Below are 19936 nucleotides of genomic sequence, written 5' to 3' on the forward strand. Positions count from 1 at the left end.
TACATAATGTTAGCTACAAATAATTGTATTTTAAATGAACGTCATTAAAAAAATTAGTAAATAATTGCATAAGTAAAAAATACAAATTAATCAATTATAACAATTGTTAAAAATAATACTAAATACATAATTATATTTAATTCTATTAATGAGGAAGGTCGATTGATGTCAATAAATATTATTGTTCAAAATAGTTGAGAATATATATATTTCAATATTATAACAATATATTTTTAACCTATGTCGCGCAACGAGTGGGAATTCGTTTAGTGTGTGTGTGTGTGTGTGTGTGTATATATATATATATATATATATATATATATATATAGAGAGAGAGAGAGAGAAAGTGAGAGAGAGAGAGAGAAAAGTAAGTTCAAATAAAAAATGTAAATAGTGTGAAAACGTAAAAACACTATGTTTATGTTATTATTCAGCAATAAATGTTGTATATGTGTCTTGTTGAAGTAATTCTATTGTGAATATTCACGTTTGATTATTCTTATATTCATTAGAATGTTATTATTCTATTATTGTTCTTTGGAAGATATATCTCGTGTCTGGTACTGCACGGTTCCACTCTACAAGAACTCTGGATCATTCTCTTGAAGCTCATCCTCTTCATCATAAACGATTCGCTTGCCTCGAAATGACCTGAACCAATAGGGAAATCCCAATTCATTGGGTCTTTCGATACAATCCAATAGAAAGCCCCAAGGGCGCAATATTCTAGGAGCCCAAACTATGTGATCGAATAAATCCTCCTCTATCTGTTGTCGGTCGTCCCCCTCTTCAAACTCCGATTCGTTTTTTCATAGAGAAATCTCTGATCAAGGATAGAACAAGATCCATTTTGTATCATATCTAAGGGATTCCTTGGTTCGGATCGAAGAAGCAATGTCACTCGATCCTTATCAAACTGATTGCATGTCCATGAGGATCCCACCAGAGTGCCTTCCACTTCTAATAGGCCATGAACTAGACCATAATCATTCTCAACGAGTCCATAATGAGTGATCCCATTTTTTTCATCGGGTACGGGTAGAGACCATTGATCTTGAGTGACCGATCCGGCAGAACAACTCAAAAGATAAAGAAGTATCGTTAATTTCTTCATGCTAGATCTAAGTTCGAAGTACCAATTGTACAAATAATAATCCACTTCGTTACATGATTTCTTTTTCATATAGATAAATATAGGATGGCTTTTGTGCCGGTCAATCTGTATCCCATTCTTCAGGTATAGTTTTCTTTGATCACAGATCGACAGTCCTTTCTCCCCTTTTGTCATAAGGCGTGGTCTGACTCTAAACCATTCCTCGGTTTAGGTCTCTACTAAGCATAATTCGTAAACTATGCAATGGCTATTTTAAAAAGTTTATATATGTGCATTTTTATAGTAAATTTTAATTTTGATTTTAACATATGACTATTCATTTTTCATTGTTGAATAATGACATAAAGTTGTGGATACAATATTAATGACAAAATAATAACATTATATATATATATATATATATATATATATATATATATATATATATATATATATATATATATATATATATATATAATGTATGCTCGTGCAAAGCGGCGACGATAAATAGCTCTTTTGGCGAATAGTTTCCTTACGTGGAAATAATTATTAAATTTTATTATTAGTTATTATGTAAAAAAAATTATCATTTTAAATAAAATATTTATGTTTAGACCTTATACTTATATTGCATGTTTATACATTTAATGTAAATTAAGTAATATCGTGTTTAGTTTTAGAAATTTAAATTAATTTATATATATATGAATTTAATACTTTAAAATTATCATTTTGCTCCAAATTAAATTTATTAATAACCTTCCTTAATTAATTAATTCAAGTATTCAAACTTTTAGCAAGTATTAATGATAATTATGCATAATTGATTTGTACAAAAAGTTTTTGAACTTATAAATTTTGAAATTCAAGATACGACTAATATGTTTTATAATATACTAGTAGTGTACCCGCGCGATGCAGCGGTACCTAATTCCTTTCGTCAAATTGTTTGTAAGCAGTGAATAGTTTCCGAACAAATAGTTTTTGGGTGACGTATTAGTAAGGTACATAATTCCGTTTTCAGTTCTTAGTTTATGGTTTATTCGGTTTTTAGTTTTTTTTATTCCAGTATCGTACCGCTCTAGTTCTAGATTGGTTAACATGCCTACATGCATAGACAATTCTAGCATATACCTAGGTGGGTCGCAGGTAAAGATGAACACTTTTCCCGAAAAACTGGACTAAAATTGGTTAGGAATGAATAAGTTGTTGTGGTTCGATATATGGTTTTGTGAATTGGGGTTAATCAGTTTTCGGGCTTTTCGATCCAGTTCCAACAATTTTGGGCATATTCGGTTGTAAAAACCCAGAATCGGGTAATAAACAATTATGTTTTTCGTTCCGGTTCCAACAGTTACATTAAATGTCGATGCCTACTGTTCAAATGTGTAAAATGACCCATAAAGTATTGCAAGTGTCATTTTAATTCGTTTATGGAGATTAGTTCATGCAACGAAATTGATAAATATTACTAACAGTATCTTTGGCATCGTAAGTTTAAAGCTGAAACATTTTTTATTGAATTATGTAGCTTTAGTTTTTCCAACTTCCCATCATAGAATATGAAACTACTATATAATTATATTAATTGTGCTCATAATATGAAAAAAGCAAAAAAAAAATCATTTTAGTTTACAATTGAATTTAGTGGCCTACAAAAATATGCTTTTATTGCATTCATTGGGACACCCAAACACATGTTTTTTTTACCAAAAACAGTCCCTCAATTTAAAAATAATACCAAACAGCCCCTGATATATAACTTTTTTTTTGCCTAAACAACCCGATTTTTTCAGTTATATAGCTTAAATTGGTTCTATCAGTCAACTTGAAAAAGCAAGGCATTTATCCGAACCAGTCATAAATGAGAATACTTTTTTCCATTGTGAAGGGAGTCATAAATAACAGCAGGGACAAAAATACCCGAACCAAAACTACAGTGAATATTTTACAAACAGTAACGTATAGTTGATTAGCATCTAGTAATAACAATGCACTTTCACTATGCAACCATTTATGACATCGAAATTTGGAAGTGCAAACCTTCTAAGAAAAATAGGAAGCATAAGCAGAAACCAGGTGTGTACATTGCCATATAGAGTGATATGTTAGCAATAGATTGTACCAATGAAAAAAAAACTTAGAATACAATCCAATGAATGCAGTTCCAACGTGATCACATTATCAATGCATGGGTAAGGCATTAAAAAATACTTAACAAAACTTATACATGTTTTGTTATATTTTGAGGATTAAACAATTGATCAAAGTTCTAAAAGGCAGCATTAACCTCCTGTTCTAGGTGCTTACCATTCCTATTTTGGACGATTATACCTTAGTCATCCAAAAGTTGTAAAATATCATTCCAGACTAAACAGATAGTGTTACTTCCGCCTCATTAACACATTTCTGTAATTTGTTTCTAACAGCTCGTTAGCAACAACCATCTGCCAAAGAAAAAGAAAAAAAGTAAATTAAGGCTTCTTAAACCAGACAAATAAGTCTATATGTTCATAACACTAAAATATTTCAAAATGAAGAACCTATTCGAAATAAACATTCACAATTAAAAAAAAAGGTCCAGTCTAATTTGATTTAGATGAATCTGCATGGATCATGGTTCCTCTACAGGTTATGTTACAGAGAAAATGATAAGAACCAGTAGCACTTTTCTTAACAAATAGCCTTTATCTCCGAGTCAAAATTAAAATCCCTAATATCTAGAGTCATTTACATATCACAAATGAATTCAGAAAAACTTTATATCATGAATTTCTCAACCCGTCTTTCATTAAAATACCAAAGCACTCTACTGGACGACCTGGATTACACAAAAGAACCCAAAAAAAAACAAAATGAAAACAAAAAAAAACATATGGAAAGTGAAGCAATTAGCTAGTAAAGGATTATAGCATGAGAATCAAGTTTTTATGACATAAAATCAAAGAAGCAATTAAAAAAGAACTTATATCCCCAAGCGATATTCATAAAAAGGCCTCGACTTCAAAGGGTAGCCACAATAGAAAAGTGTATGGGGGTTCATCAGGTTACAAAAATAAATTTACAAAGATACATTACCATGTAGATGCCTTTGCCTGCAGACTATGTATCGAAAAATCCTTAACATATTTCTCCAGCATCACTAACCATAATTAAAACATGTGTTAAAATGAAAGAAACTCATTGATTACAGGATGTACTGATGATATTCAAAATCAACAACCAATCAGTTTCTAGAGAAGCATATACGAACTCAATTGAGAAACAGGTCAGTCAAACCTACATACCTTTAGAACATAGCTCCAAGTCTAGTCTATTGAAACCAACAGTAAGAATCTGGAACAGATGAACAAAACTGCTTCATATACAAATATAACATAAATAAAAGTGAATCAATGCCTAAGCAACATCTAAGAAAACCATTCACCCGAATTGAAACTGTAGTAAAAACAAAACGAACTTCATAATGGTTGGAAAATATTAGGAAATATAAGAGAATAGTAGCACGCATATTTTTTTCTTTGGATTTTTCGTGTAGTAAAACAAAACAAACTACATTAGCCATGAGGAATCTTTGTTCTCTCAACATGATTTTCGGTACAGATATGTGAATATGGAAAACCCAATAAAAGACACAAATAAAGCCCATAGAATTGTATAGATTAGTAACCTGAGATAACTAATAAGAACCACAAAACAATGCTTGAGTTCAGTTGAATCTAATGGAGAAAAATCAAAATCAAAAGACAATACAGTAAAAAATGCAAAAGCATAGTTGTTCTTACCTAGATCCCGTTTTACAAAAGAGATAGATCTAAGATTCAAGCCTATGAAATCATAATATCACAGTGTCTGATCGAACATCCTCAACACTCAAGACAACTTTTTCAATTTCGCCTCATCCCACTACAATTCCCTACAACAGTTCCACAAAACATTGTCAACATATTCACTACAATACAACAAAATACCACACAACCACCCACACAAGAAACGATACCCGACACACAAGCGGGGGAGCCGAAAAAAGGGGCCAACAAAGGGAGAGCAAGAAGAAAAGGGAAAGTGGTCGCGGTGGAGCAATCGAAGATGAACCTCCAACATGGTGGACTACGGAGGAAGAATACGCGTTAGCGGTGTAGTGGTGCGGGACATCAAAAAATCCAACTCAAGGAAACGATATGAGAATAGTTGCTTTTTGGGAAGCTGTGATCGGAAAATTTCGGACCATTTTGAAGAATGATGCAAAATATCGCAATCATGATATGTTGAGTAGCAAGTGGACTCAAATAAGAAGGAAGTGCACAAAGTTCAATTCCATCTACAACAAACTTTCCTCACACAAGCAAAGTGGTGCGACCGATTTTGACGTTTATAGAGCGACGAAAGAACAATATCATGTCGACACGGGTCACATTTTCGAGCAAGAAAAGATTTGGGAGATTGTCAAGGAAGACCCAAAATGGAACAAAACGGACACATTTACGGAACAACAATCCAAGTGGTCTCGCGGCTCGGGTTCGGTTGACGTTTCGGACGAACGCACGAACATTGACCTCAATGCAAATACGGATGAGATACCGAACGTCTTCAACGACATCGAAGAGATCTCCCCGCCTCGATGACCGATAGATCGCGACAAAGCGAGGCGGGTTCAACGACATGTGGCGGAAAGCGAGAGTAGACTTCGAGAGCAAGCAGAAATGAAACAAAAATTTGATGACCACAACGAAATCGCACGTAAAAGATATGAGTTGCAACGTGAGCATCTGGAGTTCCTTCGTCGTGAAGCCGAGGAAGATCGCATTGCGAAGGATTTGACAAATTTTCAAACTAGCGAGGAGAATGTGTCACTGAAATGGGCGGAGGTGTTCCAAAAATGAAGGCGAATATCGAGCGGAAATATTTAGCCGAAGAATAATATATCAGTTTTATGTTTTCCAAATTATTAGGTCTATTGTATGTTTTCGGTCAATATTTTTTTTTTCTTTGCTTTGTAATATTGTTTTTGGTTTTAAAATGATATGTTTAATTTAGTAGGTAATTGAATTATGTTTTATTATGTTATATGTTTTTTAAAATATTATGACATAAATTTAAAAAAATAATAATAAAACAAAATAGAAATTAAAAACATAAAATAAATAAATAAATGAAAGGTGTTATCATATATTACTAGTTTATAACCCGTGGGAACCACGGTTAAAAAATTAATTAAACTTTCTAAGTAAAAACTCAAAATTATTAATTAATAATTTTAAATAACTTATTAATTAAAATATATTTTTTTAGTTATATATAAAATTATAATCGTTGATTCAAATAAATACGTAAAATATATCATCTTATAATTTGTATAAATTTTATTTTATTATAATTTGTATAAATTTTATTTTATTTTTATTCTAATATTATTAATTTAATGTAATTAGATTGTGATTTAAATTTTGAAATTTGAAATTTGAAATGAAGAATTAATAGATTGATAAGTATCATGATATTAATTACAAGTGTCAATAGATTGATAAGTGTCATGATATTTATTACAATGCTTAAAGAACTACTCTTTTATTAATAGGGAAAATGACCTTTGAGGGTAATAAAGTATTCGTCTTGTATTCATTAGGTCCCTTATCTTTTTTTTGTCTTTATTATACCATTGAACTTATAATCCCTTTTCACCAAAACCACCGCGACCGGTTATCACCTGTTTTACCGGTTACCACATTTAATTAGAGATGACATGTCTTATTACGTGGAATTAGAACACATTTAATTACCGTTTCTCTTTCACCCGTTTGTCCTTACAGTTAGGGTTCGTTTTAATTGAGGGAAGAAAAAGTTCAATCGAAGCATACGGTTAGGAAATTGAAGAGAAGTGGTGAATGCGAGTGTTATAGTGAAGAAGATGGCCTCCGATTCCAAACAAAGTAAGTATTTAACAGTTTATATACATTATAATGGTTTATTCGCACGAAAACCATTAGTGTACTTGAACACTGTTGTTGTTTCAATCTGTGATGTCGATTTTGGTGCAATGGATTTCAAAGACTTTAACTTGTTCATTGCAAAGTTGATTGAAGGCAGTTGTGATAATGTATATTATTGCACTACAAATGAACCATTGGCAGAGGGTATTAGGAGAATTAGGAATGATGCTGACTACTTTGAGTTTATTGAAACGGGTTATAGTGATGAAGCCGGTCTAAGAATGAATGTGTATATAGACCACGAAAATGAACCTGTACTTGATTGGGCTGATATGGAAGTAATGGAAGATGATGAAGGGCATTATTCTGAGGAAGACCTGGATGATGATAAAGATTCACAACTTTCTGATGATGTTCCATATGAGCATGAAGCAGATGATTACATTCCTTCTCTTGACAAGACTATTGGTGATGAATTCTTACATCGGGTGTCAGGTATGTGTAAGGATATAGATGATGAGGCTGAAACTGATGAGGTTGAAACCAAGAATGGAGATGACAAACCAGTGTACCCTATCCATAATGAGAACCAGAAATGGGACAAAATGGTGCCAATTCTAGGTATGAGATTCTCTAACCCCATGGAATTGAAAATTTGTTTGACTAACTATGCAGTGAAGAATGGGTACAACCTTTATTTTGAGAAAAATGATAGTCAGAGGTTATTAGTGAGATGTTGTAAAGAGAACAAGAACCCCTCTTGTCCTTTTAGACTGTGGGCTTCCTGGATGAGCAGTGAAAGGTCTTTCCAAATTAAGTCATTAGTTGATGAACATAACTGTTCAAGAGTCTTCAAACTTGGTTCCATTGTAACATATAAATGGATTGGAATGCATTTTAAGAATCAACTTGTGAAGAACCCTAAAATGAGCATAAGGAAAATGAAGGCCAAAGTGAGTACAAAGTTTAACTTGATTGTTAGTGTCACTCAATGTAGAAATGCTAGGAGATATGCTTTGGATGAGATAGAGGGTAGTTTGATAGAACATTATGGTAAAGTATGGAGTTATGGAGAAGAAATAATGAGGACAAATCCTGGTTCAACAGTAAAGATAGATGTGAATGTCATGTCTGATTCCACAACCTACTTTTCTAAAATGTATGTTTGTTTTAAGGGTGTGAAGGATGGTTGGATTGCAGCATGTAGGAGGGTAATAGGGGTAGATGGTTGTTTTTTAAAGGGTATATGTAGAGGTCAACTGTTAGCAGCTATGGGTAGGGATGCAAACAACCACATCTTCCCTATTGCATGGGCTGTGGTGGAAGTTGAAAATAAGGAAACATGGAAGTGGTTTCTTGACCTCCTTCTGGATGACATTGAAATGGGAATTGGTCATGGATTGACCCTCATATCAGACCAACACAAGGTATATTTTTGTTTTGTTTTGTTTAAGTTGAATGTTTTTGTTATGTCATCTATTTCATGCTTTCTTTCAGGGATTAATAGAGGCTGTCAAAGAAAGGGTTCCAGCAGCAGAGCGTAGACAATGTGCTAGGCACATCTATGCTAACTTCAAGAAAAGATTCAAATGTGAACAATATAGGAAGTTGTTTTGGGCAGCAGCTGCTAGTACTACTCAACCAAAATTTGAGGCAGAAATGAATTCCATAAAAAAAATTGACCCTTTGGCTTATGAACACCTCATGGAAAGGGACCCTAAAAGTTGGTGCAGGGCATTCTTTGAAGTGGACAGGGCTTGTGATGCTTATGAGAATGGCATATCAGAAAGTTTCAACTCTGTTATTGATCTTGCTAGGAAAAGGCCACTCATCACCATGTTGGAAGAGATAAGGATTTATGCAATGGAGAGGATTTATAAAATGTTGCAAGAGGGAAAAAGTTGGGGGAATTTAAAAATATGTCCATCTATAAGGTTGAAGATATCAAAGCTAAAGAAACAGCAAAGGTATGATATAACTTCTATTATATTAATATTATATGTCTCATATATAAGATTAATAGAACTTCTTATTTTTTTGGGCAGACTTTGGGGTGTTATACCATCTGGGATACAACAATATGAAGTTAGGATTGGAAATGATGGATATGCTGTGGACCTTAACAACAACACATGTGGATGTAGATCTTGGCAAGTATCAGGTATCCCATGTGTGCATGCAGTGGCAGCCATTTCATACCTTAACAGGAATGCAGAGGATTATGTTGCACCATGGTTCCATACAGCCATGTTCTTGACTTGTTACAACCATACCATTAACCCACTTAATGGTAGTTCCATGTGGCCTGAAGCTCCCTACATGAAGCCATTGCCTCCTCAAAAAAGAAGGTTACCAGGAAGGCCAACCCTTAAAAGGAAAAAAGATCAATCTGAGATGGAAAGCAAGGGGAAAACAAGGCATACTATCTCAAAAGCAGGTTCAGTTAATAGATGCACTATTTGTAGAGAAAGGGGCCACAATAGATCAACATGTCCTACTAGACCAGCAGATGTAGCATCCACTTCAAGGCCAAAAAACAAGAAACCTAAAAAATGTAAAAAAGAGAAAGGTATGCTATTAAAACAATATAATTTAAATGGAACATCCAACTCATTAGCTACATATTTGTATAGCAGGTAAAGTGGAACCAGTTCAAGTGGATCCAGTTCAAGCAGATCCAGTGGATCTAGTTCAAGTACCAGCTCCACAGGTTGATCCAGTTCAAGCAGATCCAGTGGATCCAGTTCAAGTACCAGCTCCACAGGTTGATCCAGTTCAAGCAGATCCAGTAGATCCAATTCAAGTACCAGCTCCACATGTTGAACCAGTTCAAGAAGATCCAGTGGATCCACTTCAAGTACCAGCTCCACATGTTGAACCAGTTCAAGCAGATCCAATGGATCCAGTTGATGTACCAGCTCCACATGTTGAACCAGTTCAAGTAGATGATCCACATCCAGATTTTGATGTCCCTGCTCAACCAGTTGCAACTAGACAGAGGATACGAAAATACTCGGAAAGAATTACCAAGATAGGGTTGAGGAGGAAGGTTTTGAAGAAAGAAGGAAGCACTGGACACAACCCAATGGTGTTGGAATGATTTTATTTGGAAAGACAAACTTTTAGTCTTATAAATATGTAATTGGGAAAAATTTAAGAATCATGGCACATGGCACATCTTTTGACATATTAGGACAACTGTGGGCACAACTTTTGTAATAGTGCACATGCTGATGGAATATTACAACTTTGTCTTTTATCTATATGCTTTGGTGTACGGTTATTTGCATATAGATTGTTTAATCTTATATTATCTATCATAAATCAAGTAAATTTAGTATTACTACATTAAGCAAAGTTTGGTGTTGTTGTTGTTGTTAATCTGGACCATATTACCCTTGGATCACATCAACACATTGACAATTGATTACTGCCAAATTTAATATGGACCATTTTACCCTTGGATCACATCAAGACATTAACAATTGATTAATGCCAAGATTTAGTCTTAATACATTAAGAAATGTTTGATGTATCCAATGTGGTTAATCTGGACCATTTTACTCTTGGATCACATCAACACAATAACAATTGACTGCCAAATTTAATATGGACCATTTTACCCTTGGATCACATCAAGACATTAACAATTGATTAATGCCAAGATTTAGTCTTAATACATTAAGAAATGTTTGATGTATCCAATGTGGTTAATCTGGACCATTTTACCCTTGGATCACATCAACACAATAACAATTGACTGCCAAATTTAATCTGGACCATTTTACCCTTGGATCACATCAACACAATAACAATTGACTGCCAAATTTAATCTGGACCATTTTACCCATGCATCATGTCCAATTCATTAACCTTTTAAACAAATTAATACTTCTTGGAAAGCACTCAAAACATCAAACTATCATTAATCAAAAAGATTTAGTCATAATACATCAAACAAATTACAACATTAAGGATTACATTTAGTCTTTGAATACAGCTAAACTAAGGGTTAAATTAAGGGCTAAACTACTTCTTAAACACAAACAACAGAAACAACACAATCATCACAACTTTATGAGTAAATAGCTTCCATTTGAGTTTTTCAAACTCTTGTCTAACAACCAAATTTTCTTGTTCCATCTTCATCTTACATATGCTGATCTCGTTTTCCAATATAGAAACTTTGAGGGTTAAATTGCACGGTTCTTTTTTGTCCTTCCCAGAATTGACTTCATTTTCAGGGGTTTCAGGCTCCAACCATTCCCAGAACTTGCATTTTGGTCCTTCATTCTTGAAAAAAGTAACAAATTGGTTAAAGAAAGAAGATTAAACGAAAAGTAAAAAACAATTGCTTTACCATGGAGTTTGGGCACAATCTAAATTTTTTTCCAGGATTGTCTTTAGTTCGTGAAGTTCGTACACGAGATGGCAACCCACAGTAACAAGGGTTTTCAGGTTGAAATTCAACATTTCGTTTGGAAGAAATAGAAGAAGAAGAAGAAGACATGTCGATCTAGGGCAAGAACGGGCAAGAACGATGCAGTACTGTAACTTTGCAATTAATAAGCCCAGTTTATGGCACATAATGCCACGTAATATCCACATAAGTAGTAACCTACAACAACCGGTATCAAGGGTTTTGGTGAACAGGGATTATAAGTTCAATGGTATAATAAAGACAAAAAAAAGATAAGGGACCTAATGAATACAAGACGAATACTTTATTACCCTCAAAGGTCATTTTCCCTTATTAATATAGGAGATTTGGTATTGGCCATTTCCAGGTGAATCATCAAAAATATTGTTCATTGCTCATTTTCACATATAACATAAAGATATGATTAGGATGACAATATGGACATTTTAAGTAGATAACATGTAATAATATATTGTCAACAACCAATAGCCTAGGAATATGCTCTCTTCAAGAACAATTACAGTGATTAATTTCTTCATTAACTTACCAACTTAATTAGATCCAAAGCTTTTTTACAGTGAGTTTCCAGCGTCAAAACCTACCCAAAATCATCTAAATTTGTCTACGTAAATACAACAACAAAGAACAAGACAGAAGTAGCAGATTAACCACCTAATACACCTACAGAGAAGAAGAGCTTTCATCATCGGAAGAACTGTACTGTCGCTTTCCATGAAATCCATCAAAAACTGGACCTCGGTTTACCAATACTGGCAGTTTTTGAGTGGATTCCATGTTTATGTTTATGGAACCAACTTCTTTGCAGACCCTATCAAGAACAGTCAAGAAATCCCTCACCACCATAAAGATTCTAAAAGGCTGAGCTTCAAATTTCACTGAGTTTCCATGGAAATATTCAGTGATTTCTTTGACTAAAGAAAGTGACACCGCTTCCTGGTCATGAATCTTGATGACCTCCTCTTGTGCTATCTTCAAGAATTTCTTCATTGCATTGGAAAACGTCTTGTTGTCTGAACCTCCTGCTTCAATCAATCTAACAACATCCATAACATTTGCAATCCCGTTTGTTAGTCTCACCACATCCCCATTCAGAACCTCTGAATCCATTCCAGCAGCTTTCTTGACATTTGAAAGACCCGAACTCAAACTAGAAACAATTTGAAGACCAAGTTTCTGGCATTGATTGTCATCATGGTTAGCAGTTGTGTTTGAAAATCGGGCACCTTCAGTTCTAACTATCTCCTGAACAACAAAGTGCAAGAGGGTGGTTTTTCCATCAGCACCCTTAACATCAATGAGTTTTAAGAGGGTATCGAGTTTGAATGCCTGAGCATCTCCACGGTTTGTGCCAATATTCATACGGTTTCCGGTTTTGAGCACAGCTTCTAGCAGTTTTAGGAACATCCTGCTGTTTTTAAGTTCTTCACAAGCAACCTGATTTAGATTGAAACATTTGGGAGCTATTAAAACACTAAATCATGAACATTGTCATTTACAATTGATGTTAAATAAAATTTACCTCTAGAGTTTGAAACGATTGTTTGAGGTATTCGACTTCTGATTCAAAATTGGAAACAAAGAGCATTGCCCCGACTCTTCTAAATGCAAAAGGAACATCAAGAACAGCCTTGAGAAATTTCTCAGCTGGACCAAGTTTGAGAGGTGAATCATCTTGATGTTCTTGAAGTTTCCGTTCTTCATCTTTTGTTGGAGCCATCTTCATTAAACTTTCAAGGAGCTCGGTGCCCAGTGTATCTGCATTGCCTGTATAATTGGTGCATAATGTGATTGATACAGTGTCGTTTGTAAATTATGGTGTGGTGTAAATGGAAATGAAGAAGCTCACCTTCTAAAAGTGCATCACAAACTTCCTCAGTTGTCACGCTAAGTGCCCTCAATGAGATTGCGATGTTCTGAGACTTCTTTGGATCGAGAACTTGGTTTTCATGGCTGATTGTTGAGGAAAGAATCTGGCGTTTGATTGTTGATTTTTCGTTTGAATTTGCATTAGGTGGTTTTACGATGAATAATGTCTCTATCATCTCTTCATTTAATCTGTTATCAATGGCCCCAAATCATAACATGAGAAGAACAGACAAAAACATATAAGGAGGAGAATATCGACAGGTTTCTTACTTAAAGGAGCTGGATTTGAGGTGATCCCACACCATTTCATGATCAGAGCTTGCTCTCACTTTATCCCAGTGAAGAGGTTTTAATTTTGGTTTTGGGGTTTTCTCGTTTGTTTCAAGATTTTCTTGATTTATCGGCAACATTTCTGTAGGAGAAATCACTGGTTGATGGCTAGATATAGGCACATGTCTTGCAGGTTTGATCAAAACCGGTGGATTCAGCCGAGTTGATGGTGGTGGAGTTGTGGGAATTAGGGTTTCTCTGTGCTTCGTCGGTGGCTGCGGCGGTGGCGGGATTCTCGCCAGAGGAGAGCTTTGATCGTTTGATGAGTTTGATAGTCTGGGTGACGACTCTAAGCTGTTCTTACTCAAACCAACATCCGGAGACGGGATTATTAAAGGATGCGGCGGCAGTGGTGGTGGTGGAGGTGGTCGAGACGGCGGAGGAGCAGTTTGAATTGCAACAAGGTCTGGCGATTTCAGTCTTGAATTTCTCGGGCTCAGGCTAACCGGTGGAGAAATACTTAACGAAATGGACCTCGCCGGAGATCCTGAACTTGACGAGGAGTAGGACGAAGAAGAAACCGACCCAATACTCCTACGCGACTGATAATTACCGGTCGCCGCTGCGACGGTAAAAGTTCGTCTAGCACCGGATCCACCACCGTCCGATGCTCTCGGAGAGTAAAATTCGTCAAACTCTTCGTCTTTCGATTCCACCTCAGAGGTTTCATAACATCCATTTTGCATAATAGTTTGACTACGTCCGCCACCGCTACCACTTAACGGCGGTAACGGGCGGAGCTCCGGCGAACCCACCTTTTGCAAACTCGAATCCTCTTCACCACGATTATGACGACCACTGGTACCAGTAGCATCGACTCCACCATGAGAATTAACAAGCGTGCCTAGATAAAGGAACTCCGAGCTCGTTTGCGACGGACGATTGAGCTTCGGGATTCGATTATAACTACTATTTCCACCACCACTTGCAACATTACTCGCAGCGGCACTAAACACGCTGTTAGTATAAGATCTTTGAGGTTTTTCATCACTTAACGACTGAGAATCGTCAGAATACCTTCGCTTTTTAATCCTCAAGAAAGCAACAATGAAAAGAACAACAACGGCAGCAATGGCGAGAGTAATGGCAATGGGAATGAGTTTGGATGAAACGCGTTTTGGTTTCGGGGAGGTGGGGAGATTAAGGGAGGAAATGTTGGCCGGGAAAGAGGCGGAAGAGGAGGCAGACGGCTGAGGAGGTGGCGGTGGCGGTGATGGGAAAGACGGGAAGAATGGTTGGTCATTGGTTGGGGTTGTGGTTGGGGTTGGGGTAGATAAAAAAGGCACGTCTAACGATGGTGGTGAAGATGGTGGCAGAGCAGAAGGAGGTTGAACCGGAGGGAGTATTGGGGGGTCCTGCGGGAAGAAAGGTTCGTGTAGCGTCCGGCGGTTAAGGGAGGCGACGACGGTGGTGGCAGTGGCGCAGGTGGATGTCAACACGAGAAGGAAGAAAAAGTTGTGCATTCTCATGGGAGGGTTAGCAAGAGGTTCCATGATTGAAGGCTGAATATCAAAGAACAGGGTTTTCCATGGCGCTCTGTGTTTTACTGTGTGTGTGTAGTGCTAATGCGTTAAAAGATTTTACAGTGATGGGATGGGGAGTGTTCGTTCTGACCCCCGAGGACTCGAGGACTGTTTCCAGCTAAGATTCTTGCTAAGAAAACTCCAGAGATATTATTGACATATTAAGATCCTTGTTGTTTCAACCACGTGTACTTTATGCATTCAAAATTGCATTGTTTTTCTGGATTTGTAAATTTAGGTTTGCAAAAAGCCGTGACAAAGATTTAGGTTTTTGGTAGTGTGGCGCGTTTCTCAATGGAAAATTGGATACCGATACGTCCAATTACTTTCTCATTTTAACTTAATTTTAAATAAAATTACACGGTCGGTTTTATAGATTACCTTCATAGATTTGTTTTGTCTCCTGTTTATTTTCTTTTCTCTCCATTTTTGTATCCTTTAGCCTCTAACTAGTTTTAGTTTTAATGTAAGCTTGCCGTTTAAAAAAAAAAAAGATTACCTTGATAGATCGATACAAAATTCCGAAATTGAGTAAATTATTATAAACAAGTTTTAAAAAAATAAAAAACAATTTTGGAAAATGACTGTATTTATTTTGGAACTAGGGTTTTACACGCTGCGCGTTGCAACTGATAATTGAGAAGTGATAAAAAAAATAAGTTGCTATATGTGAAACATGAATTTAGAAAAACTTAATCTAACAAACCATAATGGTCTGATGTCAAAACAATGCTAATAAATATAATAAAACCGTATTATATATGACATGAATAAATAAGTAATAATTTTTTAAGTTAATGAATGGAAGTTCAAATAATTAAAAACGTATCATATGTGATCCGGCTTATATGTATAAAAATAATCCCGAAAATAAAAAAAAATACATTTAAATGTTGACGAACTCGAATTTATATCCCAACAGGTACATTAATTTTTTTAAATAAACAAACTAAAGTTATAAATTTACACCGAAACAATTTACGCTGAAACATTCACCACCTCTAATTTATGTCAACACATATGAAAGGTTAGAAAAATCAGAGGAGTGATAAGTGTAGGAAAATCAAATTATACATATTATGGGAGATAAAACAAAAGTTTAGAAAATAAAATGAGTGAAATTGACATTTTTTAAAGTTCAAATACAGGGGTGAATATGATATTTAAAAGGTGAAGGGTTGAAAATGTTATTTACTAAAATACGAGGATAATAGTAATAGAAACTTAGGGGTTGTTTGGTAGGATCTGAATTTTTAAGAGGTCGGAATTTCTAAGAGAGTCTGAATTTTTAAGATCTGGATTTAAACATGTTGTTTGGTTAGAACCTCTGAATTTTTATACCAAATTATAAAATTGACCATTTTACCCTTATGTATTGTTTTTGTTTATAAAATAACTAAACCAACTTTTTGAATAACTAAAAAATATAAAAACATCGTACAAAAGAAAACACTTGCAATTTTATATTAAAAATAACGAAATAATGTATACAAACACAATCATATATGTTCTTGAAAATGAAAATGGAAAAATATTGCTAATCTAAAAACCATAATCACAACTAAAAGTTAATCGGTTAAACCAATTCAAGAGTAACCATCTAATGACCAGAATCTATTACTTGCAAATCTAATCTAAATACCATAATAACAACTGAAACTTGATCAATTAAACAAATTCAAGATTAATCATCTAATGACCACATTTTCCATTTGAATACTTCCATATATGTAGCACATAAAACCCTGGCTTGCACACTTTCTCTTCTGGCTTCAACATTATCTGTCATAGACAAACCAAAGGGGATACAATTAGGCTCTTTTTGTGCTTCAAAGTCTACATTCAACTATTAATCAAATCTTCGTAACACGATTATATACCATAAATGTTTTTGAGGACAAGAAATATAATAATTTTCATTAACTGTATATATAAACACAACTATACACCAATTCATCAATCAAACTTTAAGAGCATTTCATATTGGATGAAAATTTATAACCAAAACATCATAGCCAACTGTTGTGATTTAGGGTTTGAAATAAACACAAAAAATTCCACAAAAATCGGAAAACAAACCATCAGGTTCTTCTTCTCCATTATCAATATCAAGAAAATGCTTCAATAAATCAGATATTAGAATAACATAAATCGAAGCAAACTTCACATATATCAAACACTTTCATGTTTGAAAATGCATGTGCTTTCATCATGAGGAATGTCTTTATTCAAACAAGTTCTATGAAGATCATAATTCTCTTCCTATATGGAGAATAAATTGGCTTTAACAAAATCATCTATTTGCAAGAGTACAGAGTCAAAGAACTTGATACCTTAAGTTTCGTGACTTCATTCCTTAATGTTATTGCATAAGATGCAAACACCACACATAAAAGTGCAAGCGGCATTAATAAATAAACGTGACATCATCATACACTAAAGATTAAAATGCGGGATAGATGCTCTGAGGGCTCCCTGTAGAATAACAACATGACATTACAGACTTTAAAACAGGATTCAAGTGATAAGTTCAGTACATTTAACTCACATAGATAAAATTTGAGTTTCAATGGAAAATTAGGAAATAGACCACAGTTTAGTTTTATATACCCGCTCAGATTATGACTGTATACATATAAATTCTAGCAGAGAAGAATAATTCACCAGGTTACGTATCAACGAACTCCTGATCCTGCCGTTTTTGCGTGCAGGCGAAGATGAACTCATGGAAGACGAAGAAGTCAAATTAGAAACTGGAACTTGAGCAAGCACTGGCGGAACGATTCTCTCCGATTTTGAATCTGACCCCGGCGTCGGTGAATGTGACGTACTCGCCGAGAGAGTCGACGATGCAGTGGGCTCGTTGGAGGCGTTCGTTGCTGACGACGCTAGCTGTACCAGCAAAAGCAGTGGCCGACACTAAAGGAAGAATAGAGAACAGAGGCGATGGCGAAGGGAGGTGCCGGAGGTGGTGTTGACACTGGAAGGAGGTCGAAGCCTCAGAGGTTGCGTCTGTGTCTTGTGTGCGATGGGGGGGGGGGGGGGGGGGGGGGGGGGGGGGGGCAGCTGTTTATGTGATTAGGGCAAAATGGGAAGCGGCCCTTTTTTTTCTTCTTTCGGATGTGATAACAAGTCTGACCGAATAAGAGGTAAATATCATATTCAGATATGAAATTAATAGATAAACAAACACTCTTAATTGAAAAGATTCATATATGTCTCTTATTAAGAGGCAATAAGAGGCAAACAAACAGTCCCTTAGTAGGATTATTTAAATTGCCAAAAACTAAAAATGATTAAAGAGTGAAAATGAAAAATAAGAAAAATGGAAAGGAGTAAAAACAAAAGAAACTTAAAAGGGGGACCTAATTTGCCAAAAATTAAAAATGATCGAAGAGTTAAAATGAAAAATAAGCAAACGTTGAAGGGAGTAAAAGGGAGTAAAAGCAAAAGAAATGGTCACCCACTTTTGTATCTAGAATAGATATAATGTGTTTGATCTTTAAATTCTAAAAAGAGATATTGGTTTTTTCAAAGCAAATTCTTTTTATTAATGTTGGAAGTGTCTATTTGAAAATCTTTAATATCATTGTTTTAATTTATATCTTAATATCGTGTATATTTTAAATTTAGTATTTTTGTTTAATTTTTTGTTTGACTTAATTAAAAAATATTTTTTGCTCGAAATTTCGAAATTATTCTTGGAATTTCAGATTTTTTTCGAACTCCAAAATTTGAGTTTGAAATTCCGGAATGTCATTCCAAAATATATTTATTTTGTCAGAAAAAATGTTTTTTTTCGGTTTGGAATGTTCATTCCGGACTTGGTGGTTATTTTTGTCAAAAACAATTTATTTATTTTTATTCAAATACACATTAAGAATTTAAGATGGTGTTATGATTTCATCTAAAAATAACTTCTTGACTTATTAGCTTTTTGAAAAGTCAATAAGTCAAAAAAGTGTTTGCCAATATAATAATGATTTTTAAAATAACTTCACATAAACTTTCATAAATGAGATTTTAATAAGTTAGGATTTCTAATTTTTCAAAACTTCTTATAACTTTTCAGGTTGTAAAAGTCAAATACCCCTTAAAACATGTATAAGTTAAGACAAACATTTTTTAAAAAATAACTTATTGACTTTTCATTTCATAAAAGTTAATCCAAACACTTTTTGAAAAACTTATTTTCTTATCAACATAAGTCAATAAGCCATTTTGAAGTTGAAAATGACATCTCAAAAACCAACTAAATTGTGGTTAGATTACTCAACTTCTCTTTATTGATTCATATAATTATCAAAACATCTATCATTTGGTCTATGTAGTTTTATTTCTTGTGTGGTGAGTTTTTATGGTTGCATTTCTCAAGAAAATTGATCTAAAAAATTATATTATTTTTTTTATATAAATTTTATTTAAAAATAATAATTTATTTATTAAAAAACATTTATCCTTCACTATTCGGACTATTAAAACCCTTCAATATCCAACTCCCACCGTCTCCATGTTAGATTTACAACACCTCCCCCAAAGGGACTTTTGACCTAGAGGTATCAAATGTTGAAAATATGTTCATCCCCTAAGAGGTTGAGGGTTCAAGTCTCATGTTAACAAAATAAGTAGTTTAGAAGTAGAATTTTATAGGTTTGTGTGTTAGTCATTCAAAAAAAGATCTACAACACTTATAATGTCACCATCATCCACCATCACTACCATCATTTGTCTCCTCTACTGGACACTTTGCAAC

The 19936-nt window shown here is 34.6% G+C and overlaps 1 protein-coding gene and 1 long non-coding RNA gene across 2 annotated transcripts; both read right to left on the bottom strand.

Annotated features, from left to right (window-relative positions):
- Window positions 1-11973: 11973 nt before the first annotated feature.
- LOC111903935 (formin-like protein 1) lies at window positions 11974-15558 on the bottom strand. Its single transcript, XM_023899700.2, has 4 exons — window positions 13601-15558; window positions 13311-13519; window positions 12984-13228; window positions 11974-12898 (listed from the first exon to the last, which is right to left on the bottom strand). Exons 1-4 carry the CDS (start codon window positions 15151-15153, stop codon window positions 12125-12127), a joined length of 2781 nt encoding a protein of 926 aa, XP_023755468.1. The 5' UTR covers window positions 15154-15558; the 3' UTR covers window positions 11974-12124.
- A 1063-nt stretch (window positions 15559-16621) lies between these two features.
- Window positions 16622-18217, bottom strand: LOC111903934 (uncharacterized). The gene is made up of 3 exons (XR_002854359.3): window positions 17848-18217; window positions 17517-17658; window positions 16622-16965 (listed from the first exon to the last, which is right to left on the bottom strand). It is a non-coding gene; the product is annotated as an uncharacterized LOC111903934 (long non-coding RNA).
- Between the last annotated feature and the right edge of the window lie 1719 nt (window positions 18218-19936).

This window comes from Lactuca sativa, chromosome 9, assembly GCF_002870075.4.
Source record: "Lactuca sativa cultivar Salinas chromosome 9, Lsat_Salinas_v11, whole genome shotgun sequence".
NCBI lineage: Eukaryota > Viridiplantae > Streptophyta > Magnoliopsida > Asterales > Asteraceae > Lactuca > Lactuca sativa.

Excerpts from the sequence above, each read along its gene's own strand:
- LOC111903935 (XM_023899700.2), bottom strand. The coding sequence starts at position 15,153 with ATGGAACCTCTTGCTAACCCTCCCATGAGAATGCACAACTTTTTCTTC. Across the intron at positions 13,229-13,310 it reads TTGTGATGCACTTTTAGAAG|GCAATGCAGATACACTGGGC; the intron begins GTGAGCTTCTTC and ends CCAATTATACAG. Across the intron at positions 12,899-12,983 it reads AATCGTTTCAAACTCTAGAG|GTTGCTTGTGAAGAACTTAA; the intron begins GTAAATTTTATT and ends AATCTAAATCAG.